The sequence below is a fragment of the Lycorma delicatula genome, chromosome 1 (assembly GCF_047948215.1).
Source record: "Lycorma delicatula isolate Av1 chromosome 1, ASM4794821v1, whole genome shotgun sequence".
NCBI classification, from domain to species: Eukaryota; Metazoa; Arthropoda; class Insecta; order Hemiptera; family Fulgoridae; genus Lycorma; species Lycorma delicatula.
In genome coordinates, this window is record NC_134455.1 from 163689253 (window position 1) to 163715538 (window position 26286).

The 26286-nt window shown below is 32.8% G+C and overlaps 1 protein-coding gene across 1 annotated transcript in view; it reads right to left on the reverse strand.

Moving 5' to 3' along the window:
* The window catches only part of LOC142325177 (kinetochore protein NDC80 homolog), a 125189-nt gene that overhangs the window by 48652 nt on the left and 50251 nt on the right, over positions 1–26286 (reverse strand). Inside the window, exons 4-5 of the mRNA XM_075366601.1 lie at positions 18767–18884; positions 14469–14694 (exon numbers count right to left, since the gene is read on the reverse strand). Of these exons, the coding sequence (XP_075222716.1) occupies positions 14469–14694; positions 18767–18884 (344 nt within the window). The remainder of the gene's footprint in view (positions 1–14468; positions 14695–18766; positions 18885–26286) is intronic.

Consider the following 26286-nt stretch of genomic DNA (forward strand, 5'->3'; position numbering starts at 1 on the left):
GTAATAATGGTTTTCATTTTTATTTATAAAATATATGTTAATTTAATTAAAAACATTTAGATTAAATTACTTTTGCTGAAAATCAGGAATTAATTATCTATTACAATTTTTTTAAATTTTATAATAAATTATTCATTACTTAAAAAATCAGCATTATTTAAAATTATTATTGGATTGATCATTTATTTATATATTGACTGAAATTTTCAATAATACTTATATTAGTTAACTACTGAAAATTAACATTTCTGTTAAATTTGTTTAATAATTGAAAATATAATTACTATTATTACTAAATGGTTTTAAAGTATTAGAAAAATTTAAAAAAATAGAAATTGAAATGGAATTAAGAAAATGATATTGATAACAATAGGGCATAAACATTCTGAAATAAAAAAATGTATAGGTAGTATAGATAGTAGAGTTAAATTGTTGAAGCAAAAACTGATAATTCTAATCATGAGAACAGAAAAATAAAAGTTATTTTTTTGTATACCTGAAGAACCTAAAAGGAACTGGATGGCGGAAAAATAAGCATGTGATATTCTTAGGGAAAAGATCTGCTTATATACTGATGTTGAGGAATTCGTGAGGCAACTTGGTAAAACGTTAGAGAATAATAATCACATGATTTTAAATCATAAGCTTGAAGGAAGTGTATTTATTAACAACAGTTTCCAGAAGAAGTGGTTGAAATTAGAAAGAAATTAATTACAACCATAACATTTTCAAGCCTGGCACAAGCAGGCAAATTTGCTGTACTTGAGTATGAAAACATATAAAACAAAGATGATCAGCCCTTGAACAACAGCAAAAAATGTTTGACATCAATTTCACTGTCAGTCAGGGTAATGTGACAAGGAAGAATGTGAATATTGCATCAAATACAAATAAATGTGTAAATGATGTAAAAGTAAATATAAATTCAAATTAAAAACAATTTAGTTTCCAACCTCACATTGTCTCTGCTGGTGCATCAGTTCAAAAGAAAGGATCATCAAGAGGAGAGATTTAATTTATTAAGCATTTGGCACTGATGGTATCAATACAAATGTATAAATTAAATTTCCACTTACCAACAGTTTAAAAAGTGTAAATCCTAGTACTTTCGGAGCTGTTACTTCATCTTCAGGTATGTTAATTTAAATTCAAATCTATAATCGTTTTTAAAATTAAACTGTTATGTTTATAATAGTCGGTCGTCAAGAATAAAGTCAATTCATACATCAATAAGACAGTAAAATCATCTTTGTAAGATGTTTGCGACTATTACCTAATAATCTATACTATTAGTAATCTAATATATTAATAGTTAATCTATATTAATAGTTCTATTAATAATCTAATCTATATCATCTAATAATAGTCGCAATCATCTTACCAACATGACATTGGTAACAAAAAAAAGTAATCAAGATTTAATTTATGTTTTGTTGGTCTATGCCAATTGTAACTATTGAGGAAAGAATGATTTATGAATTTGCAATAAATCAGGTACATACAAGATAAATTGTGGTAGTGATTATTGTAACAAAATTTTAAAGGCATGCCAGCAGAACATTTAAGAAGAAGATTCAAAGAATATTTACAGGCGTTTAGGTTGGTAAATAAGAATCTACCAGGTTGGTCTAATTGTGAATGCGTCTTCCCAAATCAGCTGATTTGGAAGTCCAGAGATCCAGCATTCAAGACCTAGTAAAGGCAGTTACTTTTATATGGATTTGAATACTAGATCATGAATAATGGTGTTCTTTAGTGGTTGGGTTTCAATTAACCACACACCTCAGGAATGGTCGAACTGAGACTGTACAAGACTGCACTTCATTTACATTCGTACATATTATCCTAATTCATCCTCTGAATTAATATCTTATGGTGAATCATTTAAACTGTTTTATTTAAAATTAAAATTACCTAATAATAATAGCATTATAAAATGGTTATCACTATTTCATTATTTAAGATAACCCTTTATTTATTGACCTAGAAGATGAAACACCTTTTCTATTTTAATTTTTAATATAAAATGTTTTTTATTTGAAATATCCGATGACGTAGTGATCACAATGAAAGTGCTCATATAAAAACAGAAAATATTATAATTTTTATTATTGATAATAATCTTAATGATTTATACAATATTACACTGAGAACATAATTAATTCATTATAAGGGAGATTTTATTTGAGAATAAGCAACTTGGAAAATTTTCTAACAAAATGTTTGTGTATATGTTGAGGGAAAACAAGCTTTAGATGATTTTAATTTAGTATTTTTAAATTGAAGAACTAAAGGAGATGTCTGGGATGAGTTTACTTTTTACTAATGCTAATTTAGTTATAATTATATAGTTGTGTTGTCAAGATCCAGTTAACTTTATTAATATTTTAAAATAGGTTTAAAAAATCTTTTTAATCATATGCCAATAGTAACTACAGAATTAACATTGAAGATATATTACGGAAGAAAATGATGTTGATTGATTGTTGCCTCTGTGCTCTATGTTAAAACTGGGACATAATATAAGACAGAAATTGTTATCAAGAGAAATTCGATTTATTAAACAGCAATATAATTTGAGAAAGTCCTGATATTGGTTTAATTTATAAATTTATTAAAACAACTGCAGACTTCAATCTTAAGCCCCAAAAGAAATTTAAATTATAAAAGAAATGATTATTAGATAGGGAATGTCATGATGCCTGTTCAAAAGCTTTTTTGTGTCTCAGTTAGTTTAAAAAGTTCAACATAGAAGAGGTCAAATCTACATGTTTAATAAATATAAATTTAAAGAATTTTATAGGAAGAAAAAGTAGAATATAATAATTTATATTAAATAAAATTAACAATTTTAAAGACAATAAAGACTTTTAGTAAGTAATAAGTTCAATTAGGAGAGAACATTTTTTATGTTCAACAAGAACAAGAGGGTAAGTGAAAAAGTAAAGGGAAATTTTGATTTCCCTCCAATCACATGTACGGCAGCAATGATTGTTCTGCTATAACTCATAACCTTTATCAGCTGTTCATTGAAAGTATTGTTTCGCTGTTAGCTATTTGTGATAATGTTTAAAAGTCTGTTTAAAATGAGTGCTCCTTTGTCTGATTGTACCAAGGAAGAAATGTGAGGAGTGATATGTTTCCTCAGTTCAAAAGGGGTGAAACCAGCAGGGATTATTCATTGAATGCAGCAGCAATATGGAGAGTGTTTGATGTACGAATGGACTGATAGGTTTAAAAATGTTAGGATTTCTCTCTGTCATGAACAACGGTAAGGTAGTCCTTCCACTTCAAATATTAATGACAATACCGGCGAAAATAAAACTATTTTTCCATTTGCTGCAGATTCACAACCGATCGACTATTTTAACACTGTATATGATATATTTCTTGAAAATATTTGAACAGAACCAATACAGTTCATAAATTGCCCCCAAAGGCCCACAATCAGTACAACAGTTATAGAACTGACAGCAGAACATTTTTTGGTATATTGTTGCAAACTGAAACAGCAAGGATGAGCAGTCTTCAAGACCATTGGAACAAGCATTCTCAATTAAACAAGTGATGCATCTAAATAAGCAAATAAGCATATGAGTTGCAATTAATTCCTTTTAATTATAAGGTCTACATTTCATAAAAAATAGACAATGTCACAGATTGTCTTCATAAAGTGGAGGCCACTGATAGATCACTTTTAACAATAAAATGCTTCAGATTTATTTTTCTGCCAGAAAAGTTGCTATTTTAGAGACAATGGTTTTATGGAAAACACGGTTGGTGATACGCCCACATATAAAAAAAAATACAAAATTAATATATATTTCCTCATTGAGCATCATGGCCTAAGATTCAGTATTTATGATGGAAAAAAATTATCCTTTGTCAGGGAAGGATCATACAAAAAAGTGTGATCTTATATCTTTTACAAAATTGCATCAATCGTGGTCACTATATGAACAATTTCTACAACAGCTTCAGTCTCAGTCCATATTACTGTTAAAAGAAACTTATTACACTGATATATTGTGTGTTGATCAAAAATATAATCCACTAGCCATGACTGGTGGATACCCATCACTGCTATAACTGTCTTTAGGATAGTTTGGCCCTTCTAAGGGCTAAACTATGACAATATGCTAACAGGATTATGATTGGTAAATGGAAGGATACAGGTGGTTAATGATACATCCTACAAACAAGAAAATTGTATGCTCACTTTTGTAATTAAGCACTTTAAAGAAAAACAGAAACCATTTTCAACAGAGAAGCTTAACACCTTTATGAAAGGTTTGGATCAAGATCAGTTGATCTCCTTTCTATCTGTGCCAACATAAAGTGCTTAAGATAGTATAAAAAGATATTCATTCACATTCTTCAGATGGTACTGGTCAATAGCAATTACTTTATATATGATTGTAATTAATGATAAACCAAAAATATCACTATTATTTTCATCTGACACTGCTTGAATCACTTCTACCGAAAGAAACACCAAGTTTCAACCCAACTATGTTGCAGCATAAGAATCTATGTTGCAGCATAAAAATACTGGGAAGAGAAAGTGATTCTGAGAATGTTATAAAAACAACAAAAGGCAATATACCATTTTTACAAGGACAAACTAAAGTTGTGCCATAGAAAATATTTCAACAGTTTACATCAAGATATATGAGTATTGTAAGACATGATTGGGTGGGTTGTAAATAGTATCAAATTTATTAATATAATGTATAAATTACAAACATAATCGACAATAACTGTTTGTGCAATGCAGATGAGACGAATAATAAATACATTGAAATCTTGGATAGAAACATTGTGAAAACTAATTTTGGACATATAGCATAAATATTATGCGTAAAGGTAAATCATAAAAAAAGAATCCATTTTATGCATGTATTCTTATATTGTATTACATCACTGTTGCATGACAACATAATTTTAATTAGCAGTGAATGAGTTAATTACGCAGAATTTCTTTTAGTAATAAAATTGGGGAATTGTATGCTGGCATGTTATTACAAACATTAAAAGTAGGGTCAGATAACATTAAAAATGGATTTCAGAATGCTTTTAGAAAATAATTTTCAACAAAGGACAACATTTTTAATTTGATAAATTGAAATTAAATTAAGAAGTGAAGCAAAGTTTACACCTTTTTATATTCTTTTCCTATGCATTTGGCGAAAGAGACAGGCATGCACTAATTTATAAACTTATTTGGTTTGGGATGTCTACAAAAATGTTGAATTCTGTGAACGGTTTGATGTATGAAATGTGAATTGGAGTTTGATGTAAACAAAGATTAACAAACCACTTCTATACAAATATGGATATTAAACAAGGCCATTTATTGAGTCCTTTGTTTTACTTGTTCAAAAATTGGTAATGGAAAAACATACAGAAGCCAGAATAGGCAACACACAAAAGCACATAGAGGCAACAGAAAGAGTGAAAATATTAGCTTAAGCTGATGATATTGTCTTCTGATCCACTCACCCTAAAGCACATGATTAATTGTTTGAAAAATTATATTAATAGATGGAACCTAAAATTAAATTTTCAAAAATAAAAGCATTATGATTTTATGCAATGGATGGAAAAGATCAAAGAAAAATGATTTTCCAACAGAGAGGAAATAAATTAAAATATTTATATAATCTATTCATACCAAAATGATTTTACAAAAACAACGAAAAACTTGGAAAATCAAAGTGTGAAGAATGGAAGTAGAAAGTAATGTGGTATCATTTGGAGTAAAGTTGACTGTTTAACAGTGCAGGCTGGTCGATTTTGTTATGGAGTCCAGATCTGAAGAGGGTGTGTGGTATGAGGATGTGGGAAAAAATTATTCAGATACTTTATTAAGAGGATGTTTAGATTAGCAACATATAGAAGTACTACATTTATTCATCAAACAGGAGTAAGGCTGACTTTCCTTTATACAATAAACTTCATCATCAGTATATATTTGGGTATTTTTTTTAAAGGTGAAAAACGCTTTCGTGTTATCATCACCCGGATAAATTAAAACTAGATTAAAATTAATGCTAATCACAGATATCACTAAAAACAAACTAAAATTACGAAAAGCTTATAACTAAATCAAAGTGAGAATCTTAACAGTAAAATAAATTTATTTCAAAAGAAATACAAAAATAAGAGGGAAAAATATTTTAAATTTAACATTATCCGTATGATGTAAAGAGTCCCTTCACGGACAACAAAGGTTCTAAGTTTAAAACTACGATTAAAATAAAAAAATACTTTTGCTCAAGAATAAAAAATACAAATACTAAAACTAGGTTGATATATTTCGTGAAATATATTTATACTCTGTAGGAATAACAGTAGTTGAACTAACGCTGTTGTCACTGCCTAGGATACGGCAAATGTTATAGGGTAGTTTAAATTTGCGACATAAGGCCGCATAACGTATGCAATCCACAAGGACGTGATGCCCACAGTTAGTGGCAGTCACATCTTACAAATAGTGGTGCATTTTACGCTGACACTAGGTACCCATGAGTGGCTCTTATATGTCCTATCTGCAATTAGCAGAGGGGACCACTTCCTCTTGGTGAGTTTTTCTGCATGAGGAGCCCCATGGCAACACAAAATCTTTAATGTACTGGAGTCTGTTATCAATGGTAGCCGTCCAGTCACCTTGCCACTTTGCTTGAAGAGACTGTTTTAAACAATTAATAAAAGTCAGAAGTAGTAATATGTGTGGCGAAGGAGGTTAATTACATACATCTTTAGCAGCGGAATCTGCACTGTTCATTACCTGGAATCCCCACACTGGCTAGGATCCAGCAGAAACTCACTTGTGTGTTACGATCGTTTAACTCTACGATTGCGTAGCAGATTTTGATGATAGGATATCTGGAATAAAAATTTTCTAAGGCCTGGGTAGAATTACAAAGTCACTCACTGCAAATAACATTTTTTGGTACTTAGGGTTAATGACATTCAGAGCCTTATTTATAGTGTATAGTTCAGCAGTGAACACTCTCATAATACCAGGTAGATTAAACATATAAGTTCTATCATTGACAACAAATGCACAACCGACGGTATTGTTCTGTTTCGATCTATCTGTGTATAGTACTGTGTCTGGGTTCGTTTTGGAGAGAATATAATGAAACATTTGTTGGAAGACAGGAGGTGATGTTGATTCTTTATTGTATATCGTAAGGTCAAACATAAAATTTATAAGGTTGATTCCCCACAAAGGATATGAACATGAATACGTTGGAAAAATAGAAGGTGTGTCAACATTTATTAGAAGTAGATGTGGCATACAAACATCTGTAGGTGCAGTACAACATGGATGGTCCTCATATCTTCCTATATCAGGATTCCCAAGGACTGCGTCAAAAGCCGGGTGATTTGGCTGTCCTTTAGAATGGGCAAAATAAGATGTTAAATGCTGGTCCCGTCTATCCCAAAGTGATAGCTCACCGCAGTCAACAAGTAAGCTTCTGGCAGGGCTTGATCTAAAGACACCTGTGGCAAGCCAAAGGAAAGCATGACGTACAGTATCCAGCATTTTAAACACGGTATGATGCACTGAAGAGAAGGCGACACAACCATAATCTAAATGAGAACGACCAAAGGAATAATAAAACTGTATCATACATGAGCAATTAGCTCCCTGTTGAGAGACTTCAACGGAAAGGTCTCGCATGTGTAGTCAAGAAATGACTACACATTTTGTTTTCTCAGGTGAAAAGGTGAAGCTGGTAACCCCCAGACCAAGCTTCAAGGTGAAATATAGTGTTCTGTAGTAGTCTCTCTGCTGTGGCTGTTGAACAGGATGTAATGTATATAGCAAAATCATCAACATATAATGAACATGAAACAGGTGGCTGGACACATTTAGTATTACTGTTGATGGCTAAAGAAAATAAGGTGGCACTTAATACACTTCCTCGAGGTACTCCATTCTCCGAGATGACGGTACCCGATACAGAATCTCCAACATGAACATGGAAAGTTCGATCATTTAAGAAACCCATAATAAAAGCAAGAATATTGCCCTTGACTCCCCATTCTTTGAGTATGTTTAAGATGCCACGTCGCCAGGCCATGTTGTATGCCTTTCTGATAACAAAGAAGGTAGCGATGAGGTGTTGGTGAAGTAGGAAAGTGTTTTGAATGACTGTTTCCAAAGACACTACAACAATGTTTCGAACAATGACATTGTTCTTGTCTGCAGTGTGTTCTGCAGATAAAAGGCCATGTATCTCCATGTAAGTCTGTGATTCACAATTCTCTCTATTACTTTGCATAAAATGCTTATTAAGGAGATAGGGTGGTAGGTTGGTGGCTCTTGCTTTGTCTTTACCAGGTTTCAGTACTGGCTGCTGACAGGACCAGATGATTGGGAAGATTTGTGCAGAGAATAAACCATTATAAATGTTGCAGTGCCATATTAGGAATGAAGCATACACCTCTGGTCTCTTTTCACAAAAAGAGGTTGCGTTGCGTAAGTCTTATTCAGTGCTATTTTTAAGCTGGTGGTCGAGTGTTATAATGGGTTTGCGCCCTTACTGTGTAGACGAATCATACCCTTTTCACAGGGATTCAGAGGATTTGGCACACGATTTGTTTGAGCACCCGCTTCATCGCAGCAAAAAGAATGGCAACAACTCCTGGTTGCAAGTTCCTGTTATGAGCAAAGGGGTCTTTACCCTTAGTCTTGCTCGTGCTCTTTTAGAGTGGGGGCCATAATCTGTAACTGTGTGCTGATCTTTGATTTCACACATTTGATCCAATAGTAGCAAAGAGGTATAGAAGGTCTCCAGCTGCCCGTGGCTTGCTGCGGGTAATCATTACGCTTGTGGGCTTGTGCCCAACATCTAGGTAGATGGAATACAGCGAGCATTTTGTTCGTATACTGTTATCCTTCGACCTCCTCGAACACTGGTCCTGACAATGATAGTTCAGAGGTAGATATAGGCGTGACCACCTGGGAGGACATGAACCCACTTATTGAAGAGTTTTTGCAAGCTTGGGGCAGGCCTAGCAGCTCTGCTCCTTTGGCAGAACTGGGTGGCTTGTCTTGCTATTTAGCGAACCCCAAGTGTAGTAGTGCTCCTACCAACAGGAGATTATTGCCTCGACTCGAATTCTTCCGAGCGGCTGTCTGTGATTGATGACTGTTCTAATGATCATTGGTTGATATTATTTGTAATAGTGGAAAAGCTGCACGATGGTCATAAGGGACACTTTCCTGTTTACCGAGGGCGCTTCCTGCATAGAAGGGCGGACTGGTCGAAATTCTCCTCTTTGTTGGTGTCCAGACTGGAGATTTTTTCTCGAGACCTTGATGGCCTGCCATTAGATGTCCTGGCAGAAAACTTCACTTTTGCGTTGGTGGTGGTGGCTGAATCCACCATTCCTAGGAGCACTGAACGGGAACGTATATCTGGTTGGTGGTCTCGGAATCTGACAGCAATGAAGCAGTCTGTGAACCAACTCTAAGGGCTACACAATGAAAAGGCGATCCCGATTGGTGTGCAGTCCTAACTGCAGATTACCACAGAACGAGGGCTAGGTACTTTTATAGCTTTCCAGCATGGAGACTTGGTGTTATTGTTCAAAGGTGGCGACAAATATCCTACTGTTGGTTCTTCTTACCATCCACTAACTCTCTTGCCTGGTAAGGTGTTTGAGAATGTCCTATATTTGTGTATTAATGTTAGATTGGCCACTGATCATTTGCTAATGGACAGTCAATATGGTTTCTGACCAGGCAAGAGCCCTGAGGATGCCATTCTAAAGGTGATGGATGTAGCTTCCTCTAATCCATGTTAATATGTATTAGGGATTTTCCTGGACATATCTGGGGCATTTAACAATTTACGTCTTTGCCTTGTTTCAGATGCAGAAGTATAAATGTACACGAAAATAACTAGAAGTGCTTAAGTTATTTCAGCCATCAGACCGTTTCCCTGCATGACGGCGACTTGGAGGTTCGTAAGACATTAACTAAAGAATGCCCTCAGGGCAGTGTTCTGAGTCCCCTTCTTTGGATCATAGAATTCGATTCGATGTTGCGTTTAAGGTTGCCATGTGGTTGTTGTGTCATCACTTATGCTGATGATGTGCTGCTATTGATTGAAGGAGATTCGCGTAACGAGGTAGAGTTCAGAGCTGCAAGTGCATCTGAGACAATCCGACTGTGGAGTCTCCAACATAAGATTATTTTCAGTCCAGAAAAAACCACAATGATGTTGCCCAAGGGACGACTGGCCGCTACTTGACGAATCTGGGTCGGGACGGCTGTCTCCCCATTCAATATGTTATGACTGAAAAATACCTGGGTGTTATCCTTGATGAGAATTTTCGATTCAAGGAACATCAACAGTATGTAGCAAAAAAGGCAGCTGATGTTTTTTATGGAATCTGTAGTCATTCATCCTGATTGGGAGTTGAGTTTCCGTACCATGTGTATCCTTTAGAAAGGTGTCAATGAAGCTATTATGCTGTATGCTGCGTCTGTCTGGGGTCACCGCATGGCTCTTAGGTACTGAGCGGACATTTTGCTGCGGACCCAGCGACTCCTCTTGATGGCTGTTATAAGCAGTTACAGAACAGTCTTGCAGGAGGCAGTCTGCGTTATAGCCGGAGTCCAACGAATAGATATCTTGGCTACTAAGCATAGGGAATGCTACATCATTTCCAAGGTAAACAATCTGTTGATGTTAGAACGAAAGCAGGAGATTGAAAACCGGGGCCTTGCGTCTTGGCAGGTCAGGTGGGACGAATCCCCACAGGTTGCTATACGCATGGTATATTTCCTATAATGTATGATTTAGGTGGGATTGGATGGGTCTCCTACAATCAGTATATCACAGTTTCTCTCCGAGCATGGTGCCTTTCGGGCAAGTTTGGCTAGGTTTCGTTTGGTGGATTTGAGTGAATACCCGATTTGTGGGATGGATGATACAGTGGACCATGTCCTCTATGTTTGTTCCCAAAATGAGATTGAACATTCATGAGCTATTAGGGAATTTGAGAGAATACATTCCTTTCTCAATCACCATATTAACTCAATGATCCGCAAGGAGAGATATATAGTGGCTGATTTCCTTTGTGCCCTTGCGATGTGTGCGGCTGCAGAGAGAGTTTAATCGAGGTACTCGATCGTGGTAGGATCCTGGATGGCTAAGGTTCTGGCTTAGACATTGGATTGGTTGGAGGTAGGTGAGTTGGCATTGTGCCACGGTTATATTGGTATTGTTTGTGATTCGCTTTGGAACTTCCACTGTTGGGGGTGACTGCGCCGCTGTGTATGCTAACTCATGCGACCGGGGGTGTGGCTTCCTTCCGCCAGTGGCGGCTGTGATCATGACTTGATAATGCCACGTAAGACACCATGATGGGACTAGGTGGTGGTGCAGGGTTTGTCACTGTCTCCTGCACGGACCGGAATGAGGTTGCATTCCCCTTGTTAGGTGGCCTAAATTGGTCGACTTAATTGGGTGTAGGTCTGAATCTCTATGTTGAATAAAACACTGATTGGTATGAGTGTAGCACTGATTTGACTTTAAACTCGTTCATGTCAAATCTGGACTAGGCATGGGGTTTGCACTTTTGGTCAGTTAGATTGAGGGAATCATGTTAGGTTGAACGTGAAGATGTTCGTTTGAGGTCTATGTGAAGGCGAAATTTGATTTGTATTTTCTTGATGCAAATGTCTGCCGAGGCATTTACATTGGCATCCCGACCGAGGCCTGGCTGATGACTTTGAGATGTAATTAGTTAGATGGTCTAATGACAACCTCCGGTAAAGCTCCTCAGAGCATTGAATGGACGGGGTGGTGTGGCAACTGGTAACGTCACAAGGTTGGTGTTTTCCCCCTATGGGGTGGAATGTGACAGCATACAGAGGTAAATGTTGTCAGGTCCAGGGGAGGTGTCAAGTGAGTTTTTAAATGTGTGTGACAACTTGTTAAATGTGAATGGAGCATTTAATTCATTAACCAAGTCACCAATGTTTAATGGTAAAACTTCCATCTGCATCTTGTACCTCTGAAATTCACTACTATATGATGAAGTGAGACACTAAGCGGAAAGAATTTGCTAAGGTAGTTACCACTGCAGAAGATGATGAAAGGAGTTCTCCTTCATGAATAAGACCGAGAACAGATTGTTTTGGTGATCACCAAGTACGTTTAGGGTTTCCAGATGTTTATGGATATATCTATTAGGATTCTCAAGTATCATGGACGTAAAAGAGGAAAGTTGATCAAGGATGTCTGTGCCATCATCATATTGCGATGGGAAGGGTTTATGGTAACAGTTCCAATCCAGCTTTTCAACAATCCATCTCCGTGGCTTTTATTTCACCTCGCGTTGGACACCAAAAGCAATAATAATTGGCCTATGATCACTGTCGTGAAAGTCATCACAAACAGACAAATTAAGACGAGGGAGAAAACTCTGTGAGCATATGGACAGGTCGATGTTGGACAATGTACAACATGATAAGGATGCTGAATGTGTGTGACTCATCATTCAGTAGATAAAGCTTCAAGTCCTCTTTCTCTGTTTATCATGTTTCCTACAGAGGAGCAAAAAGATGAGTCCCAGAAAATATGGTGGGTATTGAAGTTTCCTATTAATAACAACGACGGGATTTGCATGAGATTTGACATTTCTAGAGAATTGAACTCGGAGATCAGTGAGAGATACAAATTGCAAATATGCAATTTGAAGGGGATAGAGATCTTCACAGCAACAACAGGAATAAGGATAGCTAGTGGAATCCTTGAAGGAGACACCTCATTCCACATGAAAATAGCAACTCCACCACTCTCTCTACTGTCTACTAGACAGTCATATCTCTCACAGAAATAGCATCCAAATGTTACTGCATCTTATAGTAGAAGATGCATTTCTTGGAAGCACATGTTAGTAGTTCATGTGTGTGCGCCATCACTCTAATATCTTCAATGCAGGACCAAAGCCCACTAACGTTCCAACTGAATAATGTTCATATGTAAAGTTAGTTATAGATACTGAATTTCAGAAAAATATATAAAAAATTAGTTTATGTGATCCAGTTTTTCTTTTTCATATTTTTGATTTTAAAGAACTCTGATGCCCTGGAATCGGGCAGTTTCTCTACCATATTTTCCAGTATACGTGGTGTTGCAGGGGGAGATTTTGATAAATGGGAAGTAGCAGATAACATCCCAGAGGAGGTGAATATGTGGGCTCCCTTAACAGGGAGCTTATTTGGTGGCTTTACTCCTGTCCGCAAAGGTAAAATTCTATGGAAAAGAACTTTCGGAGGGATCGAACTGTTGGTTTCACTGGCTGCAACTATCGACTTTTTATTCATCTTAGAAAACTCTGAAATAGTGGCTATAAATGAAGAAACTTGATCAGATAACAGCTGCATAAGTTTTTTTTAAATCACTGCAGGCTCTGCATTGTTGATTACCTGCATTTAAAGAAGCTTTGCTAGATGTCGTAGCAACAAAAGAGATATCGGGTTTAATTAAGTTACAAGAGTTGACTGACTTTTTATATTTTCTTTGTGTGGCTGGAAAAGGTAGTTTCTGCTCTGTACACATTCTGGGAATTGCCTTCTCTTTTTTAAAAGTTCAGCAATCTTGGGAGCGAGCTGTATGTGATTCACTGCAGTTCGCACATTTCTTGTTTTCTTAGCAGTTGATGTCACTGTGGCCTTTCTTATTGAAAGACCACTTTCTTATTAGAAAGTGGCCTTTCTACATTGAGCACAGATCTCTGTTTTTGAGCAAGACGTAATGTGACCATAGCCATGGCATTTGAAATATCGCCATGGGTTAGGTATGAATGATTGTACTCAAACCGTTAGAAAACCTAATTTATTGTCTGTGGTGGTACCAGAAGATTAAATTTCAAAATAAGGGAAAGTGTAGGTTCTTCCACTCTGCTTTGTCTTTTCATTATTCGCTTCACCTCCACAACTTCCTGAGTACGAAGTTCATATCTCCAGAAGATCCCAGTAAAAGACCTAGGGTATTAAACATGATAAATTCTAAACTCTAAGAATTGCTTGCTAGTGAAATTATAAAGAGGATATTCTGGTTTTAAAAAATTAATATCTAAATCATAAATTTAAATTTAGGAGATGCTTTAAATGTTCATAGAGTTAAGTAATGGTACAAGCAACTACAGACAATTAGGGAATTCATTGGTTAACTGTTTACAAGATAAAGTATATACTGAGACAAAAAACTCTAGCAGCCATAAGTGTTCATAGCCAATTAAAATTATTAGTTGTAAACATTATTTTTAGTGTCTACTCAACAAAGACATTCAACTACTTAAGTCATTCAACAGATGTCCTACTTCTAAACTCACATTCCCAGTAAACCATAAGTAGCTTTGAAACATTCTAGCATATAATTATAATGAAATGTGAAATTTAATTCCATTAAAAAAAAATTAAATCTACATACCCACAACAAGCCAAGATTTATCCATTTTTCCACCATACATAAGCTGTTTCGCTGCTTTTATTATCATATCAATATAATTATCTTTTGTGAGAATAATTTTTTCATCAATAAAACTGAACAAATAGCCTGTGATGTTTATAAATTTTTTTAAAGTCATTGGACGGACATTCATGCTATTATCTAATATTTGAAAACAGTTTGGTTGTTTCTGAAAGAAATCTTGTACCTATTGACAAAAAAAGAAAAAAAAACTCTAAATAACAGTATAAAATCAAATGCACAATACTGTTTAACCACTGAAACTTAACAGACATTATTTTAATATTAAGCATTACATTAAGAATTTTGTAAAAAACAGTTTTAATTGAATTCAGTAAGTAATTCTATTAAGACCTACAACCAAATGACTGAAAGGTAACCAACATCCCATGACTCACAGGAGAAAGTGAGCTGTATTTCTCATTGCCTTCTTCACTGAGCAGAACATGCTATTGCAGATCATATGTCATGCAACATAAGATTACATCCGGCCCTACTATTTGATACAAAACTCACCATAAAATCACCATTATGGTGATTTTACACAAAAATCACCATTATGGTGATTTTACACAAAAATCACCATAAGGGGTTGAGTTATATTAAATATCAATACTCTTAAAGAAAACAATATTTACATTAAATTTATTAGTAGGGAAATAGTATAAGCATATAGTAGCATACATGAACTAAGTGTAAGTAGAGTTTACAATTTATATGAAGTAGCAAATGAATTAAATGAGGACTATCACACAAACAGGTAACAATTTTTAAAATATCTGATTTAAGAAGCAGTTGACAATTCAGAAATTTATAAAAAAAATAAATTTTTTATGTAAGTAAATTAATTTATAATTTGAACCTTGAAAAAATATCTTTTAAAAGGTGAACTATATTAAATTTTTCTTACTAAAACTTAATAATTACATTTTTTAATGGATTTCTATTTACAACGGGTGGAGGCAGGTAAATAGTATTTCCAATGTAATTTACAATATGTAATTTCTATGGTTTTAAAATCATTTAACATTTTTATAATAAAATATATTTTATATAATTTGTAAAATGATAATGACCTCCAAATTCTAAAATGTTTTGAATATCCACTCTATAATTATTAAAAATAAATGAGAACAGTCGCGCAACTAGGTTACAATTATACAAGGATAGATCATTACAGTAGTATGAATCTCAGATATTCTGCTAAGGTTAAGATATTGAAAACTCTACACTGTTATAAGTTGAAAATTACAAATAATGCATTATTTAAATCACATACAAAATAAGTTAAATAATTGTGAAATAAATTTTTCTGGATAAAAAGTAATAAATAGAACATAATGGTGATTAGAATATTGTTTTGTGTAATATGTTTATATTCAAAACACTGGTCTAGATGTCTCAATCTTCAATGAGAACTGACAATTGGAAAAATAACCTTATTACATTATTACATTCATCTGAGGACATCACAACAATGATGGCTATCAATCCATAAAGGACAGCACAGTATAGACATATATTTTACTTTAACATTAAAAATAATGAGAGTATTTATTTTGTGTATTTTAAAATATAAATGTATTTCAAAAACAAAATATAATTTTGTTTTTAACAGCTACCACACACCCTTTCAAACAGATAGATCAAGAATATATTGAATTCATTATATCTACATACAGAGTATTTCAGTAAGTTTATAAGCATATTTATCATCAAAATAATGGAAAAGGTTCTTATAAACATAGGTGAGGATATGTCTATTTTCAAATTAACAACTAGCAAAAGATTTCTGATGTAAAGGTAAAATAAAGTTATAACAACAACTGCCGACTGTGAAAAACCATTGATTACTTAGGAAAAGAGAAGAATTTGAGAAAAATAATAAAAGAATTGGGTTTTAGGTGTAGAAAATTAACAGAGATTCTCACTGAGTGACATGACATAAGGCTTAAGCGAATTCAGTATCTGATTGCCATAAAAAAACTTAGAACTGAAAATAGGCCAATTGTATATACTATCATCTAACACTACAAATAAATCACGATGTACTGATTTAGGTGACGGGTTAAAATTTCCTATTTTAAAAGGCAACTGACTTACACACCAGAAGAGAAATGGATTTTATACCTAACGCCTTACTAACCTGGCAAAGAAGTTTATGAAAACAGAAAATTAGTTAAAATGGACAGAAGAGATGTTAATTCCAAACTTCCCAATAATTCTGTAGTAATTTCTGACAACGCACCCCATCACAATGCTGTTTTAGAAAAATAACCAATTTCCAAAAACCAAAAAACCAATAACCAGAAATAAAAGATACGATAAAATGGTTGCAGAAGCATTCTGTTCGTTATTCTTCCTTGATACTGAAACCACAGTTGTATGAATTGGTAAAAATAAACAGGAAAAGTTTACTGTAGGTGTTTGATGAAATTTTACAAAAAAAAAAGGGCATGACATTCTCAGACTACCTCTCCATACCACCCAGATTTAAACCCACCCAGTTCTGGTTTGGTCAGAAGTAAAAGGATATGACGCAAATCATAACATAGCTTTTGTTATCAAAAATGTTCAAAGACTATGTGAAAATAAAGTGGCCAACATGAGGAAAAAGATTGGAAGGTGTATTGTGATAAAGTTAAGGTAACAGAAGCTCAATATATGTGACAAGTACACATTATTAACAATTACTATGGAATCATTTATTATTTCTTTACAAGAAGATAGTGAAAGTGACAATGATGGTTGCTATGATTCTGATGACAGTAACCTCGGAAATTCTAGTATTTCTTGTGAAGTGGATGGCAATTACCCTCTTTAATTAAATAAAAGTTTTATTTTGTTCTAATATTTAAAAATAATTAGTTTCTGCTGTAATTTTCCATTCCATTATTTAGTGTATTTAACTGTTATCTTGCATTAACTTTTCAATAATTGTTTGAAAATAAAATGGAAAACCAGCACTCAATGAAGGTAATACCATTTTGATTTGCATGTTACACCATTTTATGTGCAGGTCTATTATTGCACAATTCCCGGTTTCACATAAGCGCTTCTTGTAATTCTTGTCAGTTTGAACATTTTTTCACAGAAAATCGTTGGATATTAATTAAAATTTTTCAGTGAGCCAATTAAATTTTAGATATCTTATATATACATATTTTAAAAATGTAATAATGTTCAAAATATTAGCTGTACGTTGAAGTATTATGTAAATACAATAAATTACTGCAAAATACACTACTGTGATGGTCATATAACAAAAGGAAGCAGTAACTGCTATATGCTGGGTTTGCTTCCATTTGAAAGAATAACTACATGCTGTTGGCTTTTTTGACCAGACGTGCAGCCAGTGTCTTAAAAAAAAGCTATTACATAATCTATTGAGTTTTATAAGCTATTAACATTTCATAATGTCCACAGCATAACTCACTGCCTTTGCCTCTAATATTTACATACTATTAACATATAACATGAAAACAGATTTTCCACACTCGCTAAAACTAGAGCTATTACAATAAATGATTTAATGAATAACATACATGCTGAAATATGCAGATGCAAAAAGATATAAAAGATGCATTAATTCTAAAAATAAAACAATAAATTTTGTGTATCTGTAATTAAAAGGCAGTATGATGAAGTTTAATGGTAATTAGTTAAAATTTAATACATAAAAACTAACTTTATTCATTTTAAGGAAGTTAAAAAAAGGGATTATATACCATTTAATAGGATAATCTTAATTATAAAAATAAAATAAAACAAAAAAATATATAAAATGGTAAGCATAATAATTATGTGAACTAAGGAATGATAAAAACCACATTCAATGGAAATGATTAACACAGGTTGCATGAGGCATGCAAAGGGAGTAGATTAATGACATTCCAATTATTGTATTTGTTTGAATCTCTGCTATACATACTCGTATGTAAATTTACAAATCAAGACCCTGATCAGATTGAATTTTCATATTCCCATCAGTAAGAGAACCACCACTATGTTCTACCTAAGAGTTATAAGAACTGTTAAATTTGTCTAATGTTTCTTTTAGACAATTAATCAACTTGTTACACATTTCTGTCATAGTTTCGAAGAGACTCCAATTTATAACAGTTTCACACTTATTCGCAAATGCAATGAATTAGTAAATAAGTTATTTTCATCGTACCTAGGACAATACAGATTTTCTTTTACTTTTAAAATTAAAACACGAACATAAATAAACATATGTTAATGTAATGTAAAATTACCTTCATTAATGCTTCAATTTGAAATTGTTTATCATTAACAGGCCGAGTTTCTTTCTTCGTAGACTTTAAACCACCAATGCTACTGAATCTATTTGAGTCCATGCTTGATATTTCAGATCTAAAGAAAACAATTTTTGTGATAAAATTTGAATACAGATTAATTAGAGAACAATTTCATTATAGGTAAAACTTTATTAACAAGAGATAAATATTAAAAAACTAAAAAACACAAGTGCCAAAAAAAAAAAGATAAACCTATCATAATATTGTTGCTCTTTAATATAGGATAATTACAAATACAAGATAATTAAGGAGTATACAGGTGACAATTTTCCATGTAGTATAATTTTTTTCTATTTTTAAAAATTTATTTAAATATATAGTGGTGTTCCAAAATTCACACAAGATTTGAATTTTGTGTCATTTTTGGGATAAAGTGTTACCAATGAAAAAAAGAAGACACCATGGCAGCTGACAGTTCAGAGTTATTAAAAATGGAGCACTACACCAAAGAACAATGTGTTTTTACTGTTGAGCAATATTTTTAAAATAATGAAAGTTTGGCAGCAACAGTTTGCAATTTTCGTACAAAATATGGTCAGAATAGTGATTTAACTTCATCAACTGAGAAGAGATTAATTAAAAAAATTCAAGGAGACTGGATTAATTAGTGATCTTATACACTCTGGTCGTCCTTCAACACAAAACATCTAAGCAGTTTGTGAGTGTTGCGGAGTCCAGGAACATCAATCTGACACTGTGGTCAAGAATTGGGCATTTTGAGCTCTCTACAGCGTATTCACAAAAGATTTGCGTCTTTATGCTTACAAAGTTCAACTGACTCAAGTACTGAAGCCGACTGACCACACACAGCAAAGAGTGTTCGTTGAATGGATTATGGAACAAGTGGATGCTAATTTTCTGAACAAAATCATCTTCAGCGATGAAGCTCATTTTTCTTCTTGATGGCTTCACTGACAAAAGTTGCGTTTGGGGTTCAGAAAATCCAGGAGTGATTGTTGAGAGGCAAATGCATCCACAATGTGTCACTGTTTGGTGTGGATTTTGGGCTGGAGGCATCATTGGACCATTCTTCTTTGAAAATGTGGTTAGTCAGGCAGTAACAGTTAATGGTGCTTGCTATCGCTACATGATAATCCAGTTTTTTGTGCCTAAATTGCAAGATATGGATGACATGGATCACACACATATATATATATATATATAGGGGTGCGCAAATTTAATTTATTTAAATTAAATTTTTTGTTGTCCATATTGGTCTCAAAAACTTAATATTTTTAAAAACATGATATAAATATAAATATTGTTAATTGAAGATGTAGAGTTTTTTTAATTGATTGGCCTGTGATTGTGGATAGAATTGATGATTCTAAAAGTTTCATATTTTTAGTTATTTTTATTTTTCTTTCAATTTTTTATCTAGGATTAATTTCATTTTCAATTTTATAACTGTGTTCTTGTATGGTATTTATGTATTGTATTCTTTCTGATTTATTTAATCTGTACGTATGTATGTATGTATATATAATCTTGTCACTAACTGAAATTTTAGTACTGCAAGACTTGTATCGTGTAATTATTTTTTAAATCCACATGGAAATCTACACTTGACCACTATTCAATAAATAGTTAGTTTATTATTTTGCTCATTGTAAAATAATGGTTAGTAACCTCCAATACAGTTTACTTTTATTGTTTTACTTCTATTTTATATTGTTTGGTTGTATGTCTACTAAGCTTATGTATTAAGCATTTATAACTGTAAGTAATTTTATTTTCATTTATAATCTGTTTATTTTGTGGATTATTATTATAAATATAGCTATAAAGAATGGAAGCGATACCTCACTGATCAATAATATATATAAAAAATATAATTCCAAATTCTTCAATAACATAAACATTACTGCATTTAAACCCATACATGAAAATGAAAATAGCAAAAATATTTATATAAAGTAAATTAATGCTTATAAAAAAAAAAACATAACCCTGCTTATAAACCTGATAAATCATATAATAAAACATTTAAGATATGATAATAAAATAGTAAAAAATAAATATGATTCATCTGGTATTAATTAAAATAAAATGCAATAATTGTGAAAAAATAAATAGGACTTTTAAAGGTAGACTTAATGAGCATTTAAGGTCATTTAAAAATAATAGGTTTCTCGAATGTAGCAGACCACTTAATAACTAACAAACATAATTTAACTAGTAAAATAATTTAGAAATAATTGAAAAAGTAAACATTGCACATGAAAGTAATAAAAAATTAGAAATTTTAGAAAAATGTTATATATATAAATGTAAATTCAGCCTAATGAATCTGCAGACAGAATTTGATGGGGGACATTCTTATAAATATTATTTAAGTTGGTAATAAATTGATAAGGAATTTGAAATAGATTAGATAATCAGTATTGATACTGTACTGATACTGAATAGTAACATATTGATAGCATGTTAAAGGAAATTTTAATATTGTAACATTTTAAATTTAAAAAAAAATTTTTCTTATTGACAACAAATATTTATTTGTTCTATAAATTTTAACAGATCATGTCATCTATTGTGTAAATGTAAAAAAGTAAAATTTAGAAAAAAATTACTGAAGATGGGCTTATGCTCGAAGTCTTTATGAAAAAAAAAAAGTAAGGTAAGAATGTTCTTTAATTCTGTACTTTGTTGAGTGGCTGAATAAGTTATACACACATATATACACACATATATTTATATAACCTATGACACTCCTGGTGGCTATGACACAAGGATTCCAACATAGGGTCATACATCTAAATCAGTTCAGCCAATGAGCTGCTAAGGTGGAACAAACATACATCCTAAATACATTACAATCCTTTTTGGGTAGTCATGTAAAAACAAATAAATGTGAGAGTTGTAAGGAAAAAATCTGGGTATCAGACTTTTTGTTTGACATTTGTAGTTTTTTACTCACTTTGAGATTACAATAGCAACAACTTTTTTCTAGTCTTAGGAAGTTTTTTAAAAAAATTAACTAAAAAAAAATGTTTTTTTAACAAAAAGAAGTTATCACATCTTTTTTAAAGCTTATAGTCTAATGCAAATTTTTTTACTCATTATCATAAAAAGTAAAAGTCACGGTTTAGATCTTTCATAGTTAGGAAGTAATAAGAAAAACTTATAAAATGAAGTTTTGGCGGATTTATTTTCCTATAATTTGCACTTTCTTCTTCACTGTATCTTTTTGTTCCTTCTGTACTGTTGAAAGGTGACAAAATGTGCAACAAATTTATAGTTTTTATAACCCCCCCAAAAACTCTGTATTGGTCAAAATAATTATATAATAATCTTTCAGCTTTTAAGTAAATAATAAGGTGGTATGTATTTGTTTATATTTCTTAATGAAAAAAGTATCTTTTTTAGAAAATAAAACAATTTTTCCAGTTAAAATATTTATATAACTGCACAATTTAAAATTACTGAACGATAACAAAGACAAAAAATTATTGTAAACATTTTAATGAATTAAAGGTTTAAAATAATTTTTACCAAAATTCATGGGTGAAGCCTAGCAATTTATAAATTATTACAAATTCAATCAAGAATTTTTAATAGATAGTTAACGTACAAATATAGTGATTATCTTTCTATTCTATACCAAGATTCATTTTAATAAAATATTTATTACTCATGTTACACAAGTACAGTAAAGTGGTAGTAAAAATTGTTGTTAAGATAATAATTATTATATTTTCTGTTAAGTTCACTAATTGTTTCTATGTTTAGTACTGCTTACCTTTCTTAGCTTCATCTTGTTATCTCTTTTTGATGCATTTTGGAACTATTCCAATGTCAAAATTATTGTAATGATGCTTTAAATGTCTGTTAATCTTTATATAGCATTTTGTCAACACCCCTCCCTACATATCATGTCATGCCTTATCTGGCATTCTTTTTGCTTACTCGTTATTAATAGTTATACTTATCTTTTAATTTCATTTATCTATTTCCTGCTTTAAATAAATCGAGGTTCTTGAAAAGGACATCAGCTTGATCTGTTCATTTATGAACGTTTTATAGTTACTTTGAAATTTAAAGATTTCTAGATTTTCTAAAATGTCCATTCTTCTTCCTTTAATACATTTGAGAATTAATTTTATTGATTCTTTAACTTTCATTGAGTATGTCCATTTATTAAATGTGTTGCATAATTACGAGGGTAAGTCAATTATTATCTGCAATTTAGTTATATTTTTATGTTAGTAGTACTGTCATGTTGCGTAGATGATGCATACGTGGTTTAATTGTTGTTATATCTGTGCAGATTTGATGCTGCTAGGGTTAGTTCCACTATCACTGCCCTGCGGTTAACCATGGCTGCTCCACTTTCTGTTTGCACCAAAGAAGAGCAATGTTCAGTGATCAGTTTTTGTGGTCGGAAAGTGTATCAGGGGCCGAAATTCATCGAAGACTTTCGATACAGTACGGGAACAGTGTGTTGCTGCAACAGAGTGTCTACGAATGGATTGAAAAATTCAAAAATGGTCGCACAAGTGTTACGAATGACGAAGGAGCCAGACGACCGTTTACCACTACAAATGAGGAAAACATTGAGCGTGCACGTGACACGGTATTATTAAACAGATGAGTAACTATTGATGAAGTGGCACATCGTCTGCAAATTAGTCACGGTTCTGCCTATGAAATCACCCACAACAGACTTGGGTTTCATACCGTCTGTGCAAGATGGGTCCCAAAACAACTCATACAGTTGCATAAACAAACGTGCTTGGACATCTGCCAAAAACACTTGGATTGCTATGGTAATGAACGGTGATCTTCTTAGACAGAATCATCACTGGTGATGAAACATAGATCCATCATTACGAGCCAGAGAGTAAATGGCAGAGTATGGAATGGAAACGTCCAAATTCACCCAGCAAAAAAAGTTCAAGACCCTACTATCTGTAGGAAAACTGGTGCTTATGGTTTTTTGGGACTCACAAGGCCCAGTACTGGAACATTATGAGGAAAGGGGCATGACAGTAAACAGTGTGCGTTACAGTAAGATGCTGAAGCCTGCAATTTGAAGCAAACGCCGAGGACTGCTGTCAAAAGGTGTTGTGTTGTTGCACACAATGCCCATCCACATACTGCTGCAACTGAACTTTGAAGTACTGGCTCATTCTCCATATAGTCCTGATCTTGCCCCTTCTGACTACCACTTGTTTGGTCCACTCAAAGAGGCATTAAGGGGCTGCTGATTTACCTTGGACAAAACAGTGAAAGAAGCGGTGCATTCCTGGCTCATAGCTCAACTGAAAACCTTCTTTTATGAGGGCATCAGGAAGCTTGTGCAACGATGGGCCAAGTGTATTGAAATGCAAGGGGACTATGTTGAAAAATGATGTACATGTTAGTTTCCTATTTGTATTGCAATAAAATTTATAACTACATTGCGGATAATAATTGACTTACCCTCGTACAATTATTTTTTTGATTTTTGAAGGATCTCATGTATTTATTATATCTTAATTTTAATTTTCTTCCCGTTTGTCCAATAGATATTATATTGCATTTACATTTTATTTTGTATATACCATTATTGTTGTGTATATCTTTTTCTTCTATGCTGCAATTAAAAATCTTTTTTAGTGTATTGTTTGTACTTATAGCCATTTTTATATTATATTTATTAAAGAATTGTTAATTGTTTATTTGAATAAATTTCTTTCCCAGTAAATGTTAATTTATTCCTTGTAAAGGTTTCTTTATTGTTTGTTGTTTTAATTTAATTCATTTCTTTAATTTTTTCATTTTTCTGATCATTTCCTTTTTATACTTGTTATTTTCTGCTATTTGAAAAATAATGTTTAATTCTTTTTTGTATGCTGGTTTCTTTAATGGTAATTTATGTAGTCTATCTATCATGAATCTAAATGTCGTTAATTTATGCTCCACTGGGGGCTCGAATCGTAAGCTCAATGTTATCTATAAAGGTTTCTTTTCTATATATTTCAAAATCTAGAATATTTCTTCTCATTGTTTGGTCTAGAAAATTAATAGTTTTGTCTCTCTCTTTTCCCATTGTATATTTAATGTTATGGTAGAATTTTTTCATTTATTCCAGAATATTTTCATTATTTTTTTAAATACTAAAAGCGTCATCCATGTACCTAATATATTCTAAACTTTTGTATTTTTTTCATATTTGGTATATTATCTTCTACAATCTGTAGGAATACTCAGTATTGCTGATAGCAAGTTACTCATGCCTAAAGAAGGCCTGATATCAAATATAGGGAGAGGTGTTGACTAAATGCTATATAAAGATTAACAGAAATTTAAAGCATTAGTACAATAAGTTCTGACAATGGTGGTTCTGAAATGTGTCAACAAGAGATAAATGAATGAAGCAAAAAAAGGTAAGCAGTACTAAACATAGAAACAAAAGTGGTAGTAACATTAGATAAAGAAAGCATTGAACACAATGATTCCAAATTCAATTTTATTAGCCAGCAGGACCATGAACTCTGTTAATGATAAAAGATGACATTATCACCTCTTTGTTAAGCACAACAGTTTCTTAATATGAAATATATTACTATGTTTTTGTTGTGGGCTATATTTTTATGTGGAAATACTGAAATATAAACAATCAGAGAAATGAAAGTTATTTATTTCATAATAAAAGTATTATATACTGCCAATCAAAATGTTCATTTTTTAACATATTGTCCTAGCCATGTCTACGACAAAAAAATCTTTTCATGTAATTTTATCTTCTCATCTGCTACAAGAATTCTTTATTTCTTTTTATTAATTTTTTTACTGGTGGAGCAACCTTTGTGTCCAAGAACTTATACGGGTCATGTTCCACTCTTTCTGCCATTCTTGATGAAAACACTCTGACAGCATTTTCCTTGTTCACGCCTTTGTAGACTCGCTTTATTCTCCGGGCCTGAAGGTAAATGGGTGGTACCCCTGTAGTGACTGTAGAAACAGTTTTATAAGATGATTAAATTTTCAAATTCATTTTTCATTGTAGGGAGTTTAGTCTAATTTTGTTCTTAATGTTAAAAGCCGAAAACAAAAGCAGAGTGGCATGAGAGTGATGGACGTCCCTGCTGTGAGGATCAGTCTTCTTTGACCCCCATGTGTTTCTCATTAAGCATCCTACAGAGTTTATGGTTTTCTCTGCCTTACATGTGACCATCTCAAGGTGTTTGTTAAATTTTCCTGATTGTTGGAACCAAATCCCCAAATATTTGATGTATGGCATCATTGTGACCTGATAACCATCCACTCTGACATGTACGGGTTTGATTTTACGCTTCCCTATCATCGTGAGAAGCTTGTCTTGGGTTCAAGACTTAGTTCTTTGGATTGGAGTCATCTGCTCACCTGTTTAATCACTCTATTCGCTCTGTATTTGACATCTTCTTCACGTCCTGACACTAGCAGTGCTAGGTTGTCCGTGTAAGCAATCAAAGAGACCCCCTCCAGGGCAA